Source organism: Chamaea fasciata, unplaced genomic scaffold, assembly GCF_029207755.1.
Source record: "Chamaea fasciata isolate MVZ Bird 193981 ecotype frontalis unplaced genomic scaffold, bChaFas1.0.hap1 SCAF_2, whole genome shotgun sequence".
Classification (NCBI taxonomy): Eukaryota; Metazoa; Chordata; class Aves; order Passeriformes; family Sylviidae; genus Chamaea; species Chamaea fasciata.
Window position 1 is genome coordinate 110,595,745 of NW_027094087.1, and position 18,055 is coordinate 110,613,799.

At 43.9% G+C, this 18,055-nt stretch overlaps 1 protein-coding gene across 1 annotated transcript in view; it reads right to left on the reverse strand.

The window, feature by feature from the left end:
• DIPK2B (divergent protein kinase domain 2B) overlaps window positions 1-1,125 on the reverse strand; it is a 19,281-nt gene extending 18,156 nt beyond the window's left edge. The window contains exon 1 of the mRNA XM_066177066.1: window positions 755-1,125. Coding sequence (XP_066033163.1) covers window positions 755-978 — 224 coding nt within the window. The 5' untranslated portion in view covers window positions 979-1,125. The remainder of the gene's footprint in view (window positions 1-754) is intronic.
• Between the last annotated feature and the right edge of the window lie 16,930 nt (window positions 1,126-18,055).

Genomic DNA, 18,055 nt, shown 5'->3' on the forward strand with positions numbered 1-18,055 from the left:
TACAAGCAGCAACATTTTCCCTGCTGTCATCAGATACGCTCTGCTTTTGAGCCTAAAAATGATTGGAATGGTCTGATGACCACTTGGACAGTGTGTATCTCATCAGCAGCGAGGCAGATGCAATTTCTGCCTTCAAGTTCTCACACAAATCTCCCCAAAATGTACCAGCAATTTAGCTGCGTGCTATTTTCAAGCATGTGGGTAACCTCGTGTGCAGAAGTCCTCATGCCTCAGGCAGGTTTAGATCCCTTTTGATCTTAGTTAAAACGCACGTGAAATTCTGCACATTCACCTTGTTGCACCTGGTACAAAATTATACAGCATGTTTATATGTTTGTAGTTAATATACTCTGTTGGGAGCCTACAAAGCTAAACCCCTTTTGCCTTTAGTCAGTTGCTCATAATAAAATATTTCCAGTAAATCTAAACAAGCTGATTTCTTCCTTCCCCCTTCCCTTCCCCCATCGCTGCCTTGAATTTTTTCAGAGCCACTCTCTAGGCAGAAATCTGTGCCTTTTACTCCTGCTTTCAAGGTACAGTTCAGGGCTGAAGTCTGATCATGTTTGCATGATTTAAAAGAAAAGAGACAAAGCATCAGCTTACAGGCACTAATTAAAACACTAAGTGCTGTAATGGCACTGTGTGCTAAGTTGCTCTTTGCATTGTTGCTCATGAAAGTACTCGGAAATTCTAACAGGCAACTTTCAAATCACTACACAGAACGCTTTAAAAATTACTCTGCTGAGTTTCTGACCTTATCTCCTCTTTAAAGAACTTCTTGCATATGGAAGTCCCAATGCAGGCGTTGCATTTATCAAGTCCCAGGAAAGTCCGGCCAAAGCTGTAGCTGGGTTTGACGTGGGGCACAGACGGAGAAGTTGTTGCTGCTGTGGAAGGGTCACAGCCCAGAGCCAAGACCAGGAGCAGCATCAATGGATCTGCAACTCTGGAGCAAAGGCAGCATATCCAGCGCCCCATCTACAGTAGTGGAGAGCTCTGTTTTTTCAAGCTGTCCCTCTCTAGGATTTCAGTCTCTTTTGGATGACTTCAGCCTGCAGTGGTGAGCCCCGAAACACAGCAAGACACTCTGGGTGCAGGAGACACTGCTGCAGTCCCCATCCTGCCAGCTGGTCACTGGCTCTGTTGGCTTGAGGTTTGGGTGGGAAAGATCTGCTGTAGGGTGGGGAGAAGGAAATACATGGAGGATGCAGATAACTTGAGTTGCCATGGTTATCTTTCCTTTCCTTGTTGCAGCTGCTTTGGCCCCTGCTGACCCTCCCATCAGCAGACTTGGAAAACAGCACCAAGAAGTGCTCATCTGCTCTTGGTGCAGACAAATGAAGGATATCCTGTCGCTGGAGAAAAGGGCACGTGTGGGACACTTAGTAAAAAAACCTGATTTGGTAGGAGTAGTAGCGTGGCAGAAATGCACATTTTACCCAAAGCCAGACCTTTGGTGTTGCTTTATTCCTGGAGATTTGTGATGCTGCCTGACATGACTTCTCAGACGCTGCCTTGGCTCGGTTTGCCCTTCTCATAAAAGCACTGGAAATGCTGTCAGGTGGAATCATCACTGTTCTGCTCCTTGAAAAGATCACTGTTTAGCAGTGATTGCACCACAGTGTTTCCTGCAAGAGAAAGCAGGATAGCCTGCAGCTTTCCCAAAACTCCCAGATGACAGAGCGGCCTGACCTCTACACCCCTCTTGGAAAATGAGGTCTTCAGCAAGACTTGTGTGCTTTGGAATGTCTTTTCTCGATGGCCCTGGCACTGGAAAGAAGCTAGAGAAAGGGATGGGGGTGAACTCAGGAGAATGTCAGAGGTTTCAAATAGACTTAGAGATTACTGTGATCACACCAAAAGCTGTTCTTGTTAGGACAAAGACTTGGAAGTTATGGAAACTACCCCTCCTGGCCTGGGTGCTGGGCACAGGACAATGCCAGGAGATCTGGCAGGCTGACGCTCAGGGACAGGAAAGCACACCTTGAAGGAGCAAGTGGTACTGTGGCTGCAGGCAGCACATGTTGCTGCAGTGGCACTGGGCCTTGGTCCTCCCCTTTCCCCAGCTGTTGTGTTTTCATTGACATGGGAGACTTTCCCGGGCCACATCTCACCATGGGAGCAGTGAGGAGCAGACTGAGGCTTTGCAGACTCCTTATCCCCCCAGCTGGACTACTCACATCAAGTGGCCCAGCCATTTCCTAGCACATTTTTAATGGAAGAAAAGGTGCATTGTAGCCATCCTTTATCATCCCCTCTGGCATTTAACCTGATGGGACTAAGGGATGTGAGAGCCACAGGGGTGTGTGTTGGGCTCTGTGATTACCCCTCACTCACTGAAGGGGTTGCTGGGTGATCCTAACAATGCAAGGCAACTATTTAAAGCATAGATACTCATTAGTTGTGGCATTTGGGAGACCCAGGGTCTCTCCTTGGCTCCACACCCTCGTGGGACATTGCTTCACCTCCTGGTGCATCCCTATGCACAAAATGGAGATGGTGATGTTTAGGGTTTGTTTAGAGGGTACAGCACTGACAGAGGAGGATAACGAGGCCTGCTGAGAAGAAAGGGGGATTTAATGAGTCCTGCAGAAGCCGTAAAGCAGAGGGGCTGGGCAGTGCTAATACACCAGCAAGTGCATTTAGCACTAAACTCTGCATTGAGCCATCATGGCATTTGGCCTAATTCTCCAACATAAAGCTCTTTGAAATATGTTGGTGGAGAGAGACAGAACCAGAGCTAAACAAATATTAGCTGTGTCCCACTTCCAGAAGTTCATCCCTGGCCTTTTCTATTGTTGGTACATTGCTCCTCTCCCCTCTGCAGGAATCAGCCCTGCCCACTGTTTCCTGCCAGTAGCTCTGCAAATTTGGCCATGCCCACATTGTTCCCTGCCCAGCTCTTCCCTGGATGGTACCAAAATTACACACCAGCAATCTGTCTTTATCTTCATTACGTAATATACAAACCACGTATCCTTCAGTTTCCTCACTAATTCAGTTGCCTTCCTTCTGTCTTCAGTCCTCTGTCGCAATTTTAAGAGCAGACACACCCAGGCTCCCATGGTGCCCCAGCTAGTGCTGCCCCACAGAAAGGGGAGGGCTTCAGCCTCTGGGGGTGGTAATTGAGCCTTTCTCATGGCAAACTCCGGGGTCTGGCACAAAACCCAATACATGGGCGGCAGGGTTTCTGTGCTCTTAATTTTGCCTCGATGCCTGTGTTGTTCTTGCACTTTTGTGTAGTTCAGGCACATGTAAAGCAATGGTTATGTCTCCCAAGGAACAGCACGTGTAAGTGTGCTTTTGTATAGTCTATCACACCTGCATTACCTCGAAGTGTTATAAAAGCAATTTTTTATCCAAAGAATGGGAGCTGGTGCATCATGTCCACCTCAAGCTTGCTGCTGACATTTGCATTTACCCCCAGGGTCTGAGCTCTCTCCTTCCCTGAAACTTTTCTGCTCAGGCTGGGCAGTCCCTGAGCACAGATGTTGTGTGCAGGAATCACTCATTCATGCTCACAGCACTGAAAACCCAAAGCTTAAAAATGAGTAGATGTATGTCTGAACTAGCCAGAGAGGCAGGTGAAAAACCACAGCTTGGGGAGTGTTGTGAGAGTGGCTGTGCCTCTGAAAGCTGCCTCTCTTTTACTGAGGGCGTTCAACAGGTAATGCCAAACCTCTATTTGTTTTCTTTTCCTTCTGGTGACATGGCACAGAGCTATTGTGGTCAGCTGGTGAACAGCCAGGTCTGCAGAAGCCTTGTAGATCTTCTCCTTGTGCCAGGATGTGGGATTTTCAGGGCATGGATCTCTGTGGTGTCTGCTGGAAAAAAGGGCTGGCCCTAACAACATGATGGGACCTTCACAAAACTTGTAAGAGACTCCTGTGCAACACCATTAACCATGTGAGAACAAGACCCTAGCAAAAAAGCTTTGTTAGTGTTCTAAAGGTTATAATTTCTAAAAATTTCTAAAAAGGATCAATAGGGATGTACTGCCCTATCAAAGTCAGACCAGTTGCAGAAAAGCTTTTGGACTGGTTTCTACCAACAAAGGTAAAAGTTTTTATCTAGCCTCTGCTCCCTGATCCTTTCTTTCCCTATGCCATGAGGGGTGTGGAAACACACCTGGAAGTACAGCCCCACTTCTGGTCCTAACCATGTGGGCCGTGGAGCTCCTGGGTCCCAAAACCACCCAGTCCCTGCAGGATTGGGTGGGTATGGCTGTGATCTCCAACTGCTCATCAGGGTAGTAGAGGGTCTGCCCTCCCTTGCTGCTGGCTCTGGAGGAGATCAGGAGAACACAAGCTGATTTTTCCCAATATTCATGGGATGAAATACACCTTTTACTTAACTCACCTCCCGGTTTCCACCTGATCCATTCATGTTATCCAGCTGTTCCCCACTGCCTCTTTCCACCCCAGTCTATTCCCCACCTTTCCTGATCACTGCCAGTTGCCCCTGGGGTCAGCAGAGCCTTGCAGCCTCCCTCTCCCCATCTCATTGGTGCTGCTGGCTGGTTCACTCAAAGCAAAATATGGTGCCAGTTCCATGCTCTGGGTCGAACTGGGACACTAGAAATGACTTTGCAGAGCAGGAGACCTTTTAAATCAGTTAAAAGTAATTAAATAGTCTGGGATAATCACCAATAAGCATTTCAAAACTTCCCAGCTGCAGAGGAGCAGAAGGTGCAGTACTCCTGCTCCTCAGCTGACACTGCCACCAGGATCTTTGCTGTTGTTGACCTGCACCTGCTCATGGGGATTTTGCTGCCTGGTCAGCCTAAACAGCAGGTTTTGGGTGTCACATCATCCCATCTTCCTCTTCAGCCCAGGTTTGCAGAAGAGCCTGCTCAGCAAGGATGGGGTTGCTGAGCAACATGGTATTGCCAGGCGGGTTGCAGGAGGGCTGCATCTCACTGCCACGCATGAAAAGGAAACAATAGACAGGAAAAATCAAAGTTCTGCTGGAAGAGGAGAGGCTCCTGCTCTTCCTGAGGCCCTCAGGAATCCCAGCCTGGGTCATGCTGCCTGCAGGGTCCGGATAAGACCTTGGCTGCCACACAGAGCGGCTTCGCAGGACAGGGTGGAAATCAGCTCAGGGTGTGGTGCAACCATGATTATTCTTCATGGTATTTTTCATTAATCACATCCAAGATAATCATTAAACTATTGCCAAATAATCAGCACAGGCTTGGTATCAAACTGCTTATCACTTCAATCCCAGTTCGGGCTGGATGTGTGGAATAACAGCTAGAGCAGCTTGACACATTTTCAATTCTTTCAAAACGAAAAATGTGACTCTTTGAATGCTACAAAACTCACAGCACTTGGGAGGATGCGATCACTTCCTTTTTCTCTGTTTTCCTCCCGATTGCATGATTATGAAAGAAACATCTGTTTTGAAGAGATCTGCAACAGAAAATGTTTGTTCCAGTTGGATTTTTAATGGACATCTTCTGTTATAAAGTCTTGTTCTCCCCACCCTGTTTCTTTCCCTTTTTCTTTTTGTTGAAAGATGAAAAAGAAAGGAAGAGGAGGAGAAAAAAACTCAGTCAAACCAACCCCACTGCCCAGGCTACAAATACAGACAGAAAAAGGGGCCACTGAGGTGTGGATGGTGTGAAACACCACAGCTGAGCTGGCAGAGAATGTTTGCACTTCAATTCTCTTTGAGAGCGTTTGATGCTGCGTGTGTATGGATTTTTCTACATTTTTGAATCAATAAAAATACTAAAAGAGGGATACAAATTTGTCTTTTTTTTTTTTCTCAGCAGGGAATAATTTCTATTTTTTGATAATCTTGGATGTAATTAATCTGAAGCATCAAGAACCTAGTATATTAGTTATGTATAAAAAAGGTATTGTTCTGTATCTGCGGTATTTTTGGATTCTCCCTGACTCCATTCTTCTGCTGCAGAAGAGGAAACCTGTTGTTCTTTGGGAAATCTTTACGTACTGGTAGGCAGCTGGAAGAAAAAGCCAGTGAGAAGAAAAGCCTCAGGCACTGCAGCCAACAGATAAGGCCAGTTCTAGTTTGTGAGAGGCTGAAATGTCAGTACAAAAGGCCACTGAATGCTATCAGCTGCTCTGGTGTTTGCAGCATTTATGGGAGACCATGCCAAGCAGCAGAGACTGTGGAAGAGTATCCTGGGTTTTGGTGCATCAGTGTCCACAGATATAAAATGAGATGCAGGAATCTCGAGCCTAAGGGGAAATGACAGTGAAAAGAAAATTGGCTGCACACCAGAACGGGGTTGTGCTGGTCATTCCCTGCACAAAGCATGAGGCAAAGTGGCAAAAAGGAGCTGCTTGAGAAGGGAGCAAAGCTTCTCCACAAGGAGCAGCTGTCCTTGGTGGTGACTTAGCATGGGCTCCTTGACCACTGGTACAACCACACAGCTCCTTAGGACCAGTCCAAGTCCAAGTGACTGCAGCTGCAACACCAGCGCCTGCCTTGTGATTTTTTTTTTGGTGATACTGAAACAAAGAAACAAAGCATCACTTCCTAAGGTTAAATAAATAAAGAAATAAAAATATCTTCCTATCAAAAACCAGAAATATTTTCACATCATACAATTTTTCTGAGGGGAAAGACCTACCCACGATATTTTTCTTGGCTATATACTATTGGTTCAGCATCCCAGCAGTTAAAATGATTAAAGAAATAATGCAGACTTTTTGGTGCCATTCAGATTTTCTGTCACCTTCCTCTACATGACAGAAGCAGGACAAAACATGGTCTTCTGAAATAAAAATAGCATGGCAGGGAAACCCTTTGGAATAGGTTGGCCAACGAAGCAGATTTGTTAAAAACGCCAGCCTGCTTTCCAAGACCAAAGTGAAAAACTTTTGAAATATGGGTATGAAAAGATTCCTTCTGAAATAGTTACTTGGTAAACGAAATACCTTTAAAAAAATAATGCCTTGAAAGAATAAAACAGGACAGATATTTGATCCAGTGGCAGACTGCTAGGCCATGAATTTGTTAAACCACAACTTTCTTTCTAGATACCCACTTTTCTGTCCATCAGACTGGAATCTCTCTTTTAATCAGCTGTGTCATTCCAGCTGTCTGGATGGAAGCAGTTTGGGAGGAAGATGTGGAGAGTGGTTTGAGTAACCTTGGGAGTGGTTTTGACCAATACCCAGTGCTAGGATTAGGGAATTTCAGTATGAATTTTAACAGCACAGGTACACTTTAGGCAGTGACCTTTGTTTTTCCCACTTACCAAAGGGAATATTTGCCCTAGAGTCTTGAATGTTTTTAGTAAGAATGCAGCTGACATTTGCAGGTGACAATTTTCCATATTCATAAACAATTTTTGATATTCAGGCATCGATTCCTGTTCAGGTGGGATCAGAGCTGGTACAGACCAGGTTCTGCTGTGTCCAGTGCAAATATGAAGAGGTTCTTTAAAACTGGCAAGTGTATTAATTGGAAGAAAAAATGAATCAAGACATGAAAAGTATTGATTTTCTTGGTATTTTTTTCATTTCTCTTAAAACCTTGACTTCTATTCTCTTCTGGCTATAAATATAGTGTTTTAATATTTTAATAACTAGATGTGTGACCTAGGCCGCCACCATTCTCTTTGGCCATTTTCTCCCACCAGCCTCCCCCTTGTATTTTAGAAGAAATAACAATCGGTTGCAGGGGAGTCCTCAAAAACCCCCCAGGTCTAAGCAGATTTACTATCTGGAAAACTTTTTCTACATGTAAGCATTTGTCCAGCAGTGGGAAACAGCAGAGCATAGCCATAAGTTATATTTGTTTTGGCTTTTGGAGGACCCAGGTAGATGATTCAATGCTTTATTACATTGGGCTTTGCATGTCTGGATGAAGATTTTTCAGGATGGGCACCAAAATCCCTGCTAACAAAGCAGAGTAAGTGAGTCAATTCCTTAAACAGGAGTTAATCTCAGATGAGGTTCAGCCATGAACTCAAAGAAAACCCACGTATCTCATGTTCCATGGTCAATCCCAGCCTGCCCAAACTCTGTAACACAGCCTGAAATGCTCTGGCTCCACATCAAATTTCACGTGTTACCCAGCGCCTCTGAAGGCTTGTGGCATGTGCTCTCTGTGCTCTAGCACATTGCCAGATCAGGAGGGGGAAAAAAAGAAAGAAAAAAGAAAAAAGTATGCCAAAATCTGAGTTCCAATGGGTTTTTAGCCAAAAAGAAGACCATACTTATCTTCAGAGGAGAAATACTCTAGAAAACTCTAGAAAACATAGAAAGCAGTAGGCAAGAAGTGTCATTTCTTTTCTCCATTGCCACTTTGTTATTTCTGCCTTTAACTTCCACGGGGGTCAATCATGCATGTTGCCCTCCCTTACATCACACACTTCTTTTTCTTTAGCATCCTCAAAGTAAATTGGAGATTACTTTGAAGATTCCTGTTAGGAAAGGAAGTGCCCACACATTCTCGCCTGCAAATACCTGCACAGGCTCGTGCTGCTTCTCCTTGCATTTCTAGTGACTTTGTGTCTGCATTTCCGGCAACAAATTAATCTGGAAGTGGAAAATCAAGAAAGGGTTAATTAAAAAAAAAAAAACCAAAAAAGCAAACTTTGCCTTGTTTGCAGTGATTTTGCATCAGTTTCCATGGAAATGGAAGTAGAACAAGCCAAGAGCAGTGGTGTAGCCAACTTCAGCTGCTGGCTTCTAGTTCTTGCTCCTGTTTCCATGGAAATAGATGCCAAATCAGCAAAAAATAAGGTAACTTGTTTTAAGATAGTAGAGTTTTAAAGGCTTGTCCTTATTTAACCTCAGTCAGGAAGATAGCTGGTGAGGGGAGGCAGCCAGCAACTCAACGAAAACTTTCAGGGGCTCTTTCAGCAGCTGACTGTTTGTTGAACTCTGTAGAGAGTGAATTCACAGGGCAGCCACCAATCTTCAGAAACATTCTGCAACTTTTCTGCACCTTGTAAATAAAATACATTTTCCTCTTGGCATGGATAGTCACAGCAGTCTGTGGGAGCCCAGGCTAACATCTCCTTGCAATGCAACCATGCAAGTGCCTCCTTAGGCTGCCTTTGCCTCCCAGAGTTCAGAAAGAGATGTGCTTTTCCCAGCTGCAATATGCAAACTATTCCCATTCCAAAAGCAAAACTTTCTGTTTCAGCCTATGGAGAGAGAAGCAAAGGAGTGTTAGCTGGGGGAATTCCTGACAGTGTTTTACAACAAACACCCCACTTTCTTTTTTCCCGAATTCATGAAAGCAAAATTTCACTGAAATAAAAGAAGTTGGCCATAACTTTGCTTATAGCAAAATGTGGATGGGAAAGCAGAACTGAATCCAACCAGAAAAAAAAAAATCCCTTGTAATTTCAAGAACTGAAATTTCATCCAAAGCTCATTTTATTTCAACAAACTTTAATAGAAAGCTGTTTCAAGGTTGGCTTTTGATCCTTAGCTGTTGCTGTGATGGAACTGTCTGTGGGGAAGAGTATTTCTTCCTGGGAAGTTGTGTGAAGACAGAGATGAGAAATCCCATCCTGAGCCCCATTGTTCTTGGAATTGCTCTTGAATTGGGATCGTTGCCAGCTATCCTCCACCTCTCTCTTTCCCCACAACCCCTTTGCTTACATGCTCCTTAGGCAACTCTTTAATGAGCTTTGAAGACACCCTTAGACAAGGCATCATATCACAGGCCACTTGTGGCCCCTTTTTTGGTAGCAGGATATATCTGGAAGCCATAAGTGTGGGTATATGTTAAAAAAAATAAATTCTTGGCTGGCATTTGTGGCGAAGTAAATGCAATTCTAATGAGGCATTCCTTCATTTGCAGCATTACATTTTTGCTTTTAGGGACATAAAATCTGCTCTTGCAAGGGCACGTGCTTTGCTTCACACACGAAGAATATTCCCTTGGGCTGCTGGGTGAGTAAATAAATGAAAAGTGCAGGCCAACCTAATTTGAAGAAGTGAATCAGGTCTAGACTGGGGCCTCACAGTTGTTAATTTTAGGTATTACAAGGAATGTGCTCATTTTCTGACTGGTTTCTGTGGATCTTCTTTGAAGAAAACCCAAGAAACATCAAGCCCTTCAAGAAATTGCCAAAAAAGATAGACTTTTTTTGCATAACGAACACTTAAACACATGGGAGGTTTTTTCCTTTTCTTTTTTTGACAGCACACATTGTCTTAAAATTCGTGGAACTTTCTCCAATTGCTCTATCAGACATTTATTGCTGCCGTTGCTGCTATGATGTCATTTCTTTGAAGCTGTTTTTGAGCTGTTGGGATCCTGTTTGGGGGGGGGGAACCCAGGGCTTTGTTACTTATGATCCTCCATGACATTTCACTAATATTTCCTCTGGAAAAGCTTTAGCCATTCCTGCAATGGCAAAAAAAAAAAAAAAAAAAAAAAACAAACACAAAAAACAAACAAACAAAAAAAACCCAACGACAAAAAAAAACCACAACCAAAAATCAGGGAAGCAATAGAAAGTCAACTCACATTTTCAAGGGGGATGTAGGAGGTGGAGCTGAGAGCACCACTGCTCCCCAGGTGTTTGTAATTCAGCTTTCAGTGTACTTTTTGGACTCTCCATTACACAACAGTTCATCATCCTCCAGGCTTGCAGCAGTGCTTCCAGGCCTCCAGGTCACCAACGTGCACAAACGTCATCCCCTCCGGCTCTCCGTGGTTCAATCACACCGGGAGGAAAATCTGGAGCTATCTGCCAACTCCTCTGCAAGCAGCTCAAAGCACCATGGCACAACTCAAAGCATCATGAGAACAAGCTAGAGAACAACGAGCTGTGGAACCAAAACCAAGATAAAGCAAAAAAAAAAAAAAAAAGAGAACAGGGTCTGACATGAGGTGCATGCGGCAAAAAAATGACACACGTGCACTTTTCAGTGAGTTTCATAATGTTGGCAGAACCCTGCAGCTCTGTCCTGGAAATCCAGATCTTCCAGCCCACCCAGCCCTGCTGCTGGCCCTGCCCTGGTGTCCCCACGAGGCTGTGGCAGGTGGGCACAGAACAAGGTGTGGCAGGAGGGGAGGAGGCATTTAAAGCAAGCACAGGCTGTCCTCTGCTCTTCCTGCGAGGTGACTGCTCCCAGAGCACAGCCTGCTCCCATCAGGAGGGAATATCTCACGGGGAAGTGCAGCAGAATCCACCAGGTGCTTGCCATGGGTGCAGGGAGATGTCACACTGGGAAACTCCCTTCTCTGGGCTCTGGTCAAAAGTCACTGTACATGAAAACCTCCTTCCAGAGACACCTGGCAAAGCTGGGTGGTGATTGAATAACTTGTAAAACCACAATTGATGCCTTGGGAAGGCTGACCTGGAACAGAGACTAGATAGAGCTAGAGAATAAAGCAGGTATTTATTAAAAAGTCCTTAAGGATACACCTTGGGCAGGACAAGAATCTGGCCAGGGCCACACCCAAGGTGGACCCAAAATGATCACAAAAATGGCTGACCAGTCACGAGGTCTCACACTTTCATAAGTTTTGGTCCATTTGCGTATTGGGATTAATTGTCCAATTACAACTTCAGGTTATGAACTCCCATCCTTCTTATTTTCTCTCTTCAGTCCACTGTTGTTTATGCTGTTGGGCCTGAAAACTTGTAACTGTTGTCCTTGGTCCCAAGCTGGAAAAGGATTTGTTTTGTCTCCCTACTCTGTGAAGGGAGCTTAATAACACTTTATGAGGCTCAGAACTACACCCCGAGGCAGCACAGAATCTGGAAAACATGAAAACTAAAACTTAAGCCATCACAATCACTCCATCCCTGCTGGTTCCCTGTGCTGGACAGGGGCAGGTGGACAGACAGAATGTGGGGCTGCTGCTTCCTCCTGGGGCTGACACCCCAAGGTGCTCCTGTCCTGAACCCTGAGCTTGGCAAGACATCCTTTCTTCCTGGCTCTGGTCTCAGGTTATCACCCATCTCAATTCCAGCTCCATCTCTGGGATCCTCCTTGCTCTCCCAACTTTTTGGGGCAGGCCAGAATGGATGGGCATGACACCTTGACCTGTGAGAGCCCCCTGAGACACAGGGTTAGCAAAGAGCAAATGTGAGCAGTGCAGCAGCACAACTGCTTTGCTCCAGAGCTTGGTGTTGGCTGGGATGTGACCTTCATCCAGCCATCTCACCAGGGGACTCCTAATGCTTGGGAGTTTTCTCAGTGTCTGCAAAATGTCTTAGGTTAGTTTAAAGTCTAATTTGTCCTTCAATCACAGAGTCATGTCATTTTTTTTCCCCTCCTTCATCCATGACTAGATAAGGCTGCCTTGTGTATGACTTGCGTTATGTACCTGTACAGATTTCTTTATTTTATTTTATTGTTTGTCTAATGATTTTAATCATGGAGGTTTTTGCTTTGGAAATGGAAGGCCTGTAGCTTTCACAGCACAGATGGGAGATAAAAGCACTATAATCACAGAGTGCGATCAATGAGACTTTTTCCAGAAAGATGCTAAAGGCATTATTTGGCATTAACAAAGAAAGGGATAATTAGAAAATAGGCAGAGAAGCCTTTATTCCTGTAATTAATTTCAAAGTTGGAAGTTCCCTAGTGCTTTTCTGTTCAAAAGTGACAGCATATGAGCCATTGCAAAGGAGATGTGTATTAATCATAAATCAGAAACAGGGAGGAAATTGAAACCTGTGTTTCCACCAACTTTAAAAAGAAAAAGCTTCTGCCTGGAGTTAATGTGTATTCTGACTGTATGTGAAGGGAAAAACAATTATAAATAGTTATTGACACATTACATGAAAGGCAAGAAGAGGATGTAGCCAAACTTGGTTTCCTGGGAGACTGGGCAGTCCTCTCCAGAGAAAAAATAGTACTCAGGAGTCACTTTTATAGCTTGAGGCTGTGCCTTTATTTGCAGCTGCTTTTTTCTGCGCTAATTTCCTACAATTCCTATCAGCCCCAATGATGGCCACAGCAATGGAAGAAGTGTTCAGCAAACTTATTCTGCCTCCCTTCGTTTCAACACTGTCAAAACTGTTTCTGAATGAGAATAAGTGGATCTGCTTTAGGAATGCCAGCAGCCACAGCCGTCTTGCTTACAGCCTTGCTCCCATCTGGATCTTCAGCTTTTGAACAAGAAAACTGAACATCTTCCCCCAGGGTAAGATCGAAAATCAGCAAAGGAAAAAGGCATGCACAGCCTTCTGTGTAGCTTTTTTCCCTTCTGTCCCTTAGTGTGGGGCTGTTGTCCCCATCATCACACCCACAGTTGTGACATGAATTGGTGTAAAGTGCCCAGCTGGTGAGGGCACCAGCCATGCTACAAGGGGTGAGATTGGAGAGCTCTAGCACTGGTGTTTTTACTCAGAAACACTGGATACCCTCAAGACAGTTGATGGCACACACAGAGTCACATATTTATTTTTTATTTTATTTTTAAAAATATAGACAGCTTTACAATTAGGCTTTTTTTATTTCAGTCTGGGTTTAACTGATACTGTTGGCTTTGTGTCATGGCTGGCTTGGCTGTTGACTATTGTAGGTGAACATAACAGTCATGGTGCCTTCTCACACGATGAGGAATTCACAGCCTGCACACGCTTGCAAGTTCCCCTTTGTGTAATTTTGGGGTTGACTGCAGAACAATCATTCAGCCAGCTGCAATGTAGCATGTGTGTATTTATGCATACCATCATTCACATGGTAAAATTTTGCATGTGCACACACACTCATGCCCTCTCTTCGTAATGATTTTCTCACTTATTTGCTCACAAGGTTGGTCTCTTTAGCTCTAGACCTTCAGGCAGGTGGACTCAGCATCTCACTTTACAACTGGATGCAAAAAAAAAGTATAAAGATAAGAAGATTACATACAATTTTTATATGGTTTTATTTTTTCAGAGTTCATTCAAGGACAACCCTTCTTTTAAGTCCTATTCCTAAAGTTTCTTTGCTTAAAGCAGACAAAATATGTACATAAGCTTATCACAGAGCTGTACCCAGCATTTCACAATGTGCAGTTGGCATTTGCTGGTGGCAGCACTGGTGGAGCGCTCTGTGTTTCCAATGCATGGAGAGAGTGTTTGAAACAACAGTTTTCTTTTCTATTACTTGTTAATTTCCATATTCTCTTCTCATTGCATGAGCTCCAACACTTTGCTCTCAAGCAAGTGATGCTATTTAAGTTCTCCTGGAAATACTTCTTACACATGCGGGAATAGAAAAAAATGATCTGCATGTCCCTGGCAGAAATATCTTCTGAAACCGCTAATGGTTTTCTTACCTCACAGCTATATCCATGGAATGTTCCTGCATTTACCATTCCAAATCACTGCAGTGATGGCTTAAGATAGACAAGCTGCTCTCCTTCCAATGAAATGGTTTTCTCCTGATGTGTGTCCTTCGGTCCCATTTTTGAACATAACCTGGGAAAATCACCCCAATCACTGTCAGTAGTTAGTCTTTGGCCAGGGGTTGTAAAGGAAGTGTTCTTTTATCTTTTATCCATTTATCTCTTCAGAGAACAAAGTTTATTAACTTTGATAGAAAAAAACTTTTAAGTTTTAATTGTATGAATCATTTTAGAAGGTAGCACTAATTACTTTTGGTTTATAGTTATAAATCAAGTTTGTAGAAAGGCATGCATATGAATGTCAGGTACCTAAAATATCTTAAGAAGGTACAGAATGAGACAAAGGAAAAAGTCTCCAAAATTACAATTTTCCAGAACATTATTTTGTACTAACGCAGGCAAAAATGCTTGCTTAGAATACGACTTGAAGATGTGACAGGACACGATGTCATCCTTTTACAGCCCACGTAAGATATGTTATGATGCACTGCAGTCACTGCAAAACAAAAAATTTTGAAGACAACTTAGTAATACCTTGATTAATGCAAATTTTATGAAACATTCAAAAGGATATTAACATGTACTCAAATTTCATCCCTCGCTGGCAAATGTAAATGTAACATTTGGCTAAATAATTGTCAAAACTTCCACATTCAAAACCTTTCAGTAGTTGATTAAACTGCGGAATTAACTTTTGTGTAAATCTTCTTGAACCTTTTGATTAGCTTCCCAATTGTCACTGGGAATTTATAATAAAAATTACAGTAGCGGGCTTAAAATTATTTGAACATCCCTAGAGCTAAGTGCCAACTAAATTGAAATCTTTTTAGTTATTGCAGTATTCCTGCTCTTTGCTCCTCTAGAAGACAGAGCAACATTTTAGCTTGTCCTAGAAAGGAGTCCAGCTTGACTGCAGGCAATTCCAGCCTATGAAGAGACCCAAAATAGACACCTGGCTCATTCCCAAGCCATAGTTTCCAAGTGAACCAGCTCCCAGCTCAGCCTCAGCGATCTCTCACTCACACAGAGACAGACTCTGCCTCGCCATTCATGCTCAGCAGTGTGTTAGTCCTCAATTAATAACACAGGCTACACCCAGAATCAGGCATTTATTCTCTGTGAATAGCTTTAACACAACCTACATCCCCAAAATGGCCTTTCTGTGTGGAGATAGACCTCGTTTGCTCTAACCCCTCGACTGTGGCTGTCCTATTTAGGCTCTCTTGGACTACTAAAAAATCCTCTCTTTCAGCCCAAGTCATCCTGGCGCTGCCCTGGCCAGCAGCACAAGGAGATCTGTGTGGGACACACAGCCCACGGGCTGTCCCAAGGTGCTCTCACCCCATTCAGAGGATCTGACCCATCTTCACCGACTGTTGGCAAGGTATTTTGGACTTTCGAGCAAGAAAAATAATAATTTAAATGCGTGGTTTTCTCTACTGTGAAAGGGAAATTAATTTCTTACCCACTCCTCCTTCCAGACCGGGATATGACTCAGATCCTGATAGTTTAAGGATGATCAGAGCCGATACTGGATTTCTTTTGTGAGATGTGTCGTAGCTGCACTAAATGCTGAGGATAAAATTACCTTCTGCTGCAGTCTGCTGCTGCTGGAAAACAAGCAGGACTTCTTCCTGTAGCTGGAGGTAGATTGCTTTTCATCTGGACTTCAGTCAAATTCACAGTTCTGTGACTTCCCATCTAATGCAATCTAAAATTCTTGTAAAAATTCCAAAAGGAACATACTTGTGCAACTTTGACAGTGCTGATAACTGGGGGATGTACATCATGGGCAATCCTTTCAGAAAGGTTTACATTTCTGCTCGGCTTCCAAATGAAAAATATCCCGAGGAAACACGGGGTTGTTTGTGGTGCTAACAATGCACATTTTTGAGGGTCTCTGGTTTCCTGTGGCGCCTCATCCTTGGGGCACTTCATTGTGAGCGTGCTGGCACACATCCTTTTCCCAAGCCCAAAGCCACCTGGCAGCTACAGCAGGAAGAATGAAAAGCAACATCCCACTTTCAACGGTAAATTCTCAACCTATGCATGATTTGTTGTAACAATCTACCCCTTTGCTCTCCTGCAGGGGTAAATCGCTGGTGTCTGGACTATGCTGTAGAAGGAGAAAGATTTCATAATAACCCCATAGCTTATACTCCAAACCATGAAGGTTTCTCCTTTATTTTAAAGCGTGGGAATATCTAAAGCAGTATTCTTCACATGTAAACTTAAAATAGTTTTGAAAGCCACAGTCTTATTTTCTCTCTGAATTTGCCTTAAACTAAACATACAAACATGCATCTTATTGAAAGAAAAATTAAAATAATAATTATTCATTTTCAGTACCTGGCTTAAAACACTTTGCAAGTTCATTGATTTTTCAGAAGGCTGGAACTGAGCACAGTCTGAACACCAGGTATCTCCTGAGGCGTTTCAAACAGTATATCCCAAAGCAGAGAACTCACTAGTGTTGTTTGCTTTTGAAAATCTTGACTGTGAGTGACATTTCTGTTGGCTGGATCCCTTAACTCCAGGTAATACACAGCAGAAATGAACTGCCCCTCTTTACACATGCTCATGCCTTTCTAAAATGATATTTTAAATGTAAATAACTCCCTGAACACTCGAGGTTCAATCAGCACATGGTCCTTATACGTAGGAAGCCTCAAGATGGCACTCTTGAACTGCAGAGTTTTTCAGGGAGGCTGAGCGTGAGTTTCTTGCAAGGGGAAAAAAAAAAAAAAAAAGGAGAAAGAAATGCAATGGTGTGTGTGAACCTGTGCAGGAATAACCGGAGAAAATATCAAGTAGAACAGCAATATCAGACTAAGGCATGAAAACCTATCAGAGTTCTCATGGCAAAATATGAAAGCACGGGTTATTATAAAAATTAGGGTTGATAAACCCCCCATATTCTGTGAATAAAACCACAGTTTTTTGAAGCTTCACCCAGTTTTTTATCTTGCTCACCATCCCCTATTCAGTACTTCCTTTTCTCTCCCTGAAGGTGTTTTGGTGTCACCTCATGAGTACCCCGGGGCTGGCTGCGGTGTTGCTGGTGTTTCGTAGATGTGAAGCAGAATGCACTTGTGTAGGATATTTCTGCCAGAGGCATGTGAATAAGAGATGGTGAGCAGGGAAAAAAAAAAAAAAACCAAACCAAAAAAAACCCAAAAAACCAAAAACAAACAACAACAACAACAACAACAACAACAACAAAAAACAAACCAAAAAAACGCCACCTGGATGAAACTTTGGTCTACAGAGGACAGGTAGAATTCTGTGATCTTTAGAGGTTGTGCCTCTCAGTTCTTCCATCGCTACCATCCACAAGCAGAGGCTGTGCTGTATCTGTGACAAGAGACCCTGATGGCTTCTTCCTGGCTGTTCCTGCTTCCTCCTGCAGCACAGGGACAGAGGGAGGAGGCCCTGATGCCCCCAACTTCAGAGAGGGGGCAAGGACACCTACCCGCCCTTCATTTGGGTGCTACAGAACTCACCTACTCTTCAGATATCATAGCAAGATTCCCTGCAAGCAGGCTCCTGGGTGGGAATCTTCTGTGGGACTGTGTCAGCATTGCCTGGGGGTTGGACATTCCCGAGGGCTGCCGTGCCATGGCTCCCAGGCAGTTCTGGAGCAGCTGGCCCCAACCAGGCACTGTGATGTGTGGGAAAGTGCTGGCACCAGCAGGTCATCAGCCCTGTCCCATGGGGGAAGGGGGACTCAGACATGTGTGAAAGAGGAGCTGGTAAGGGGGGG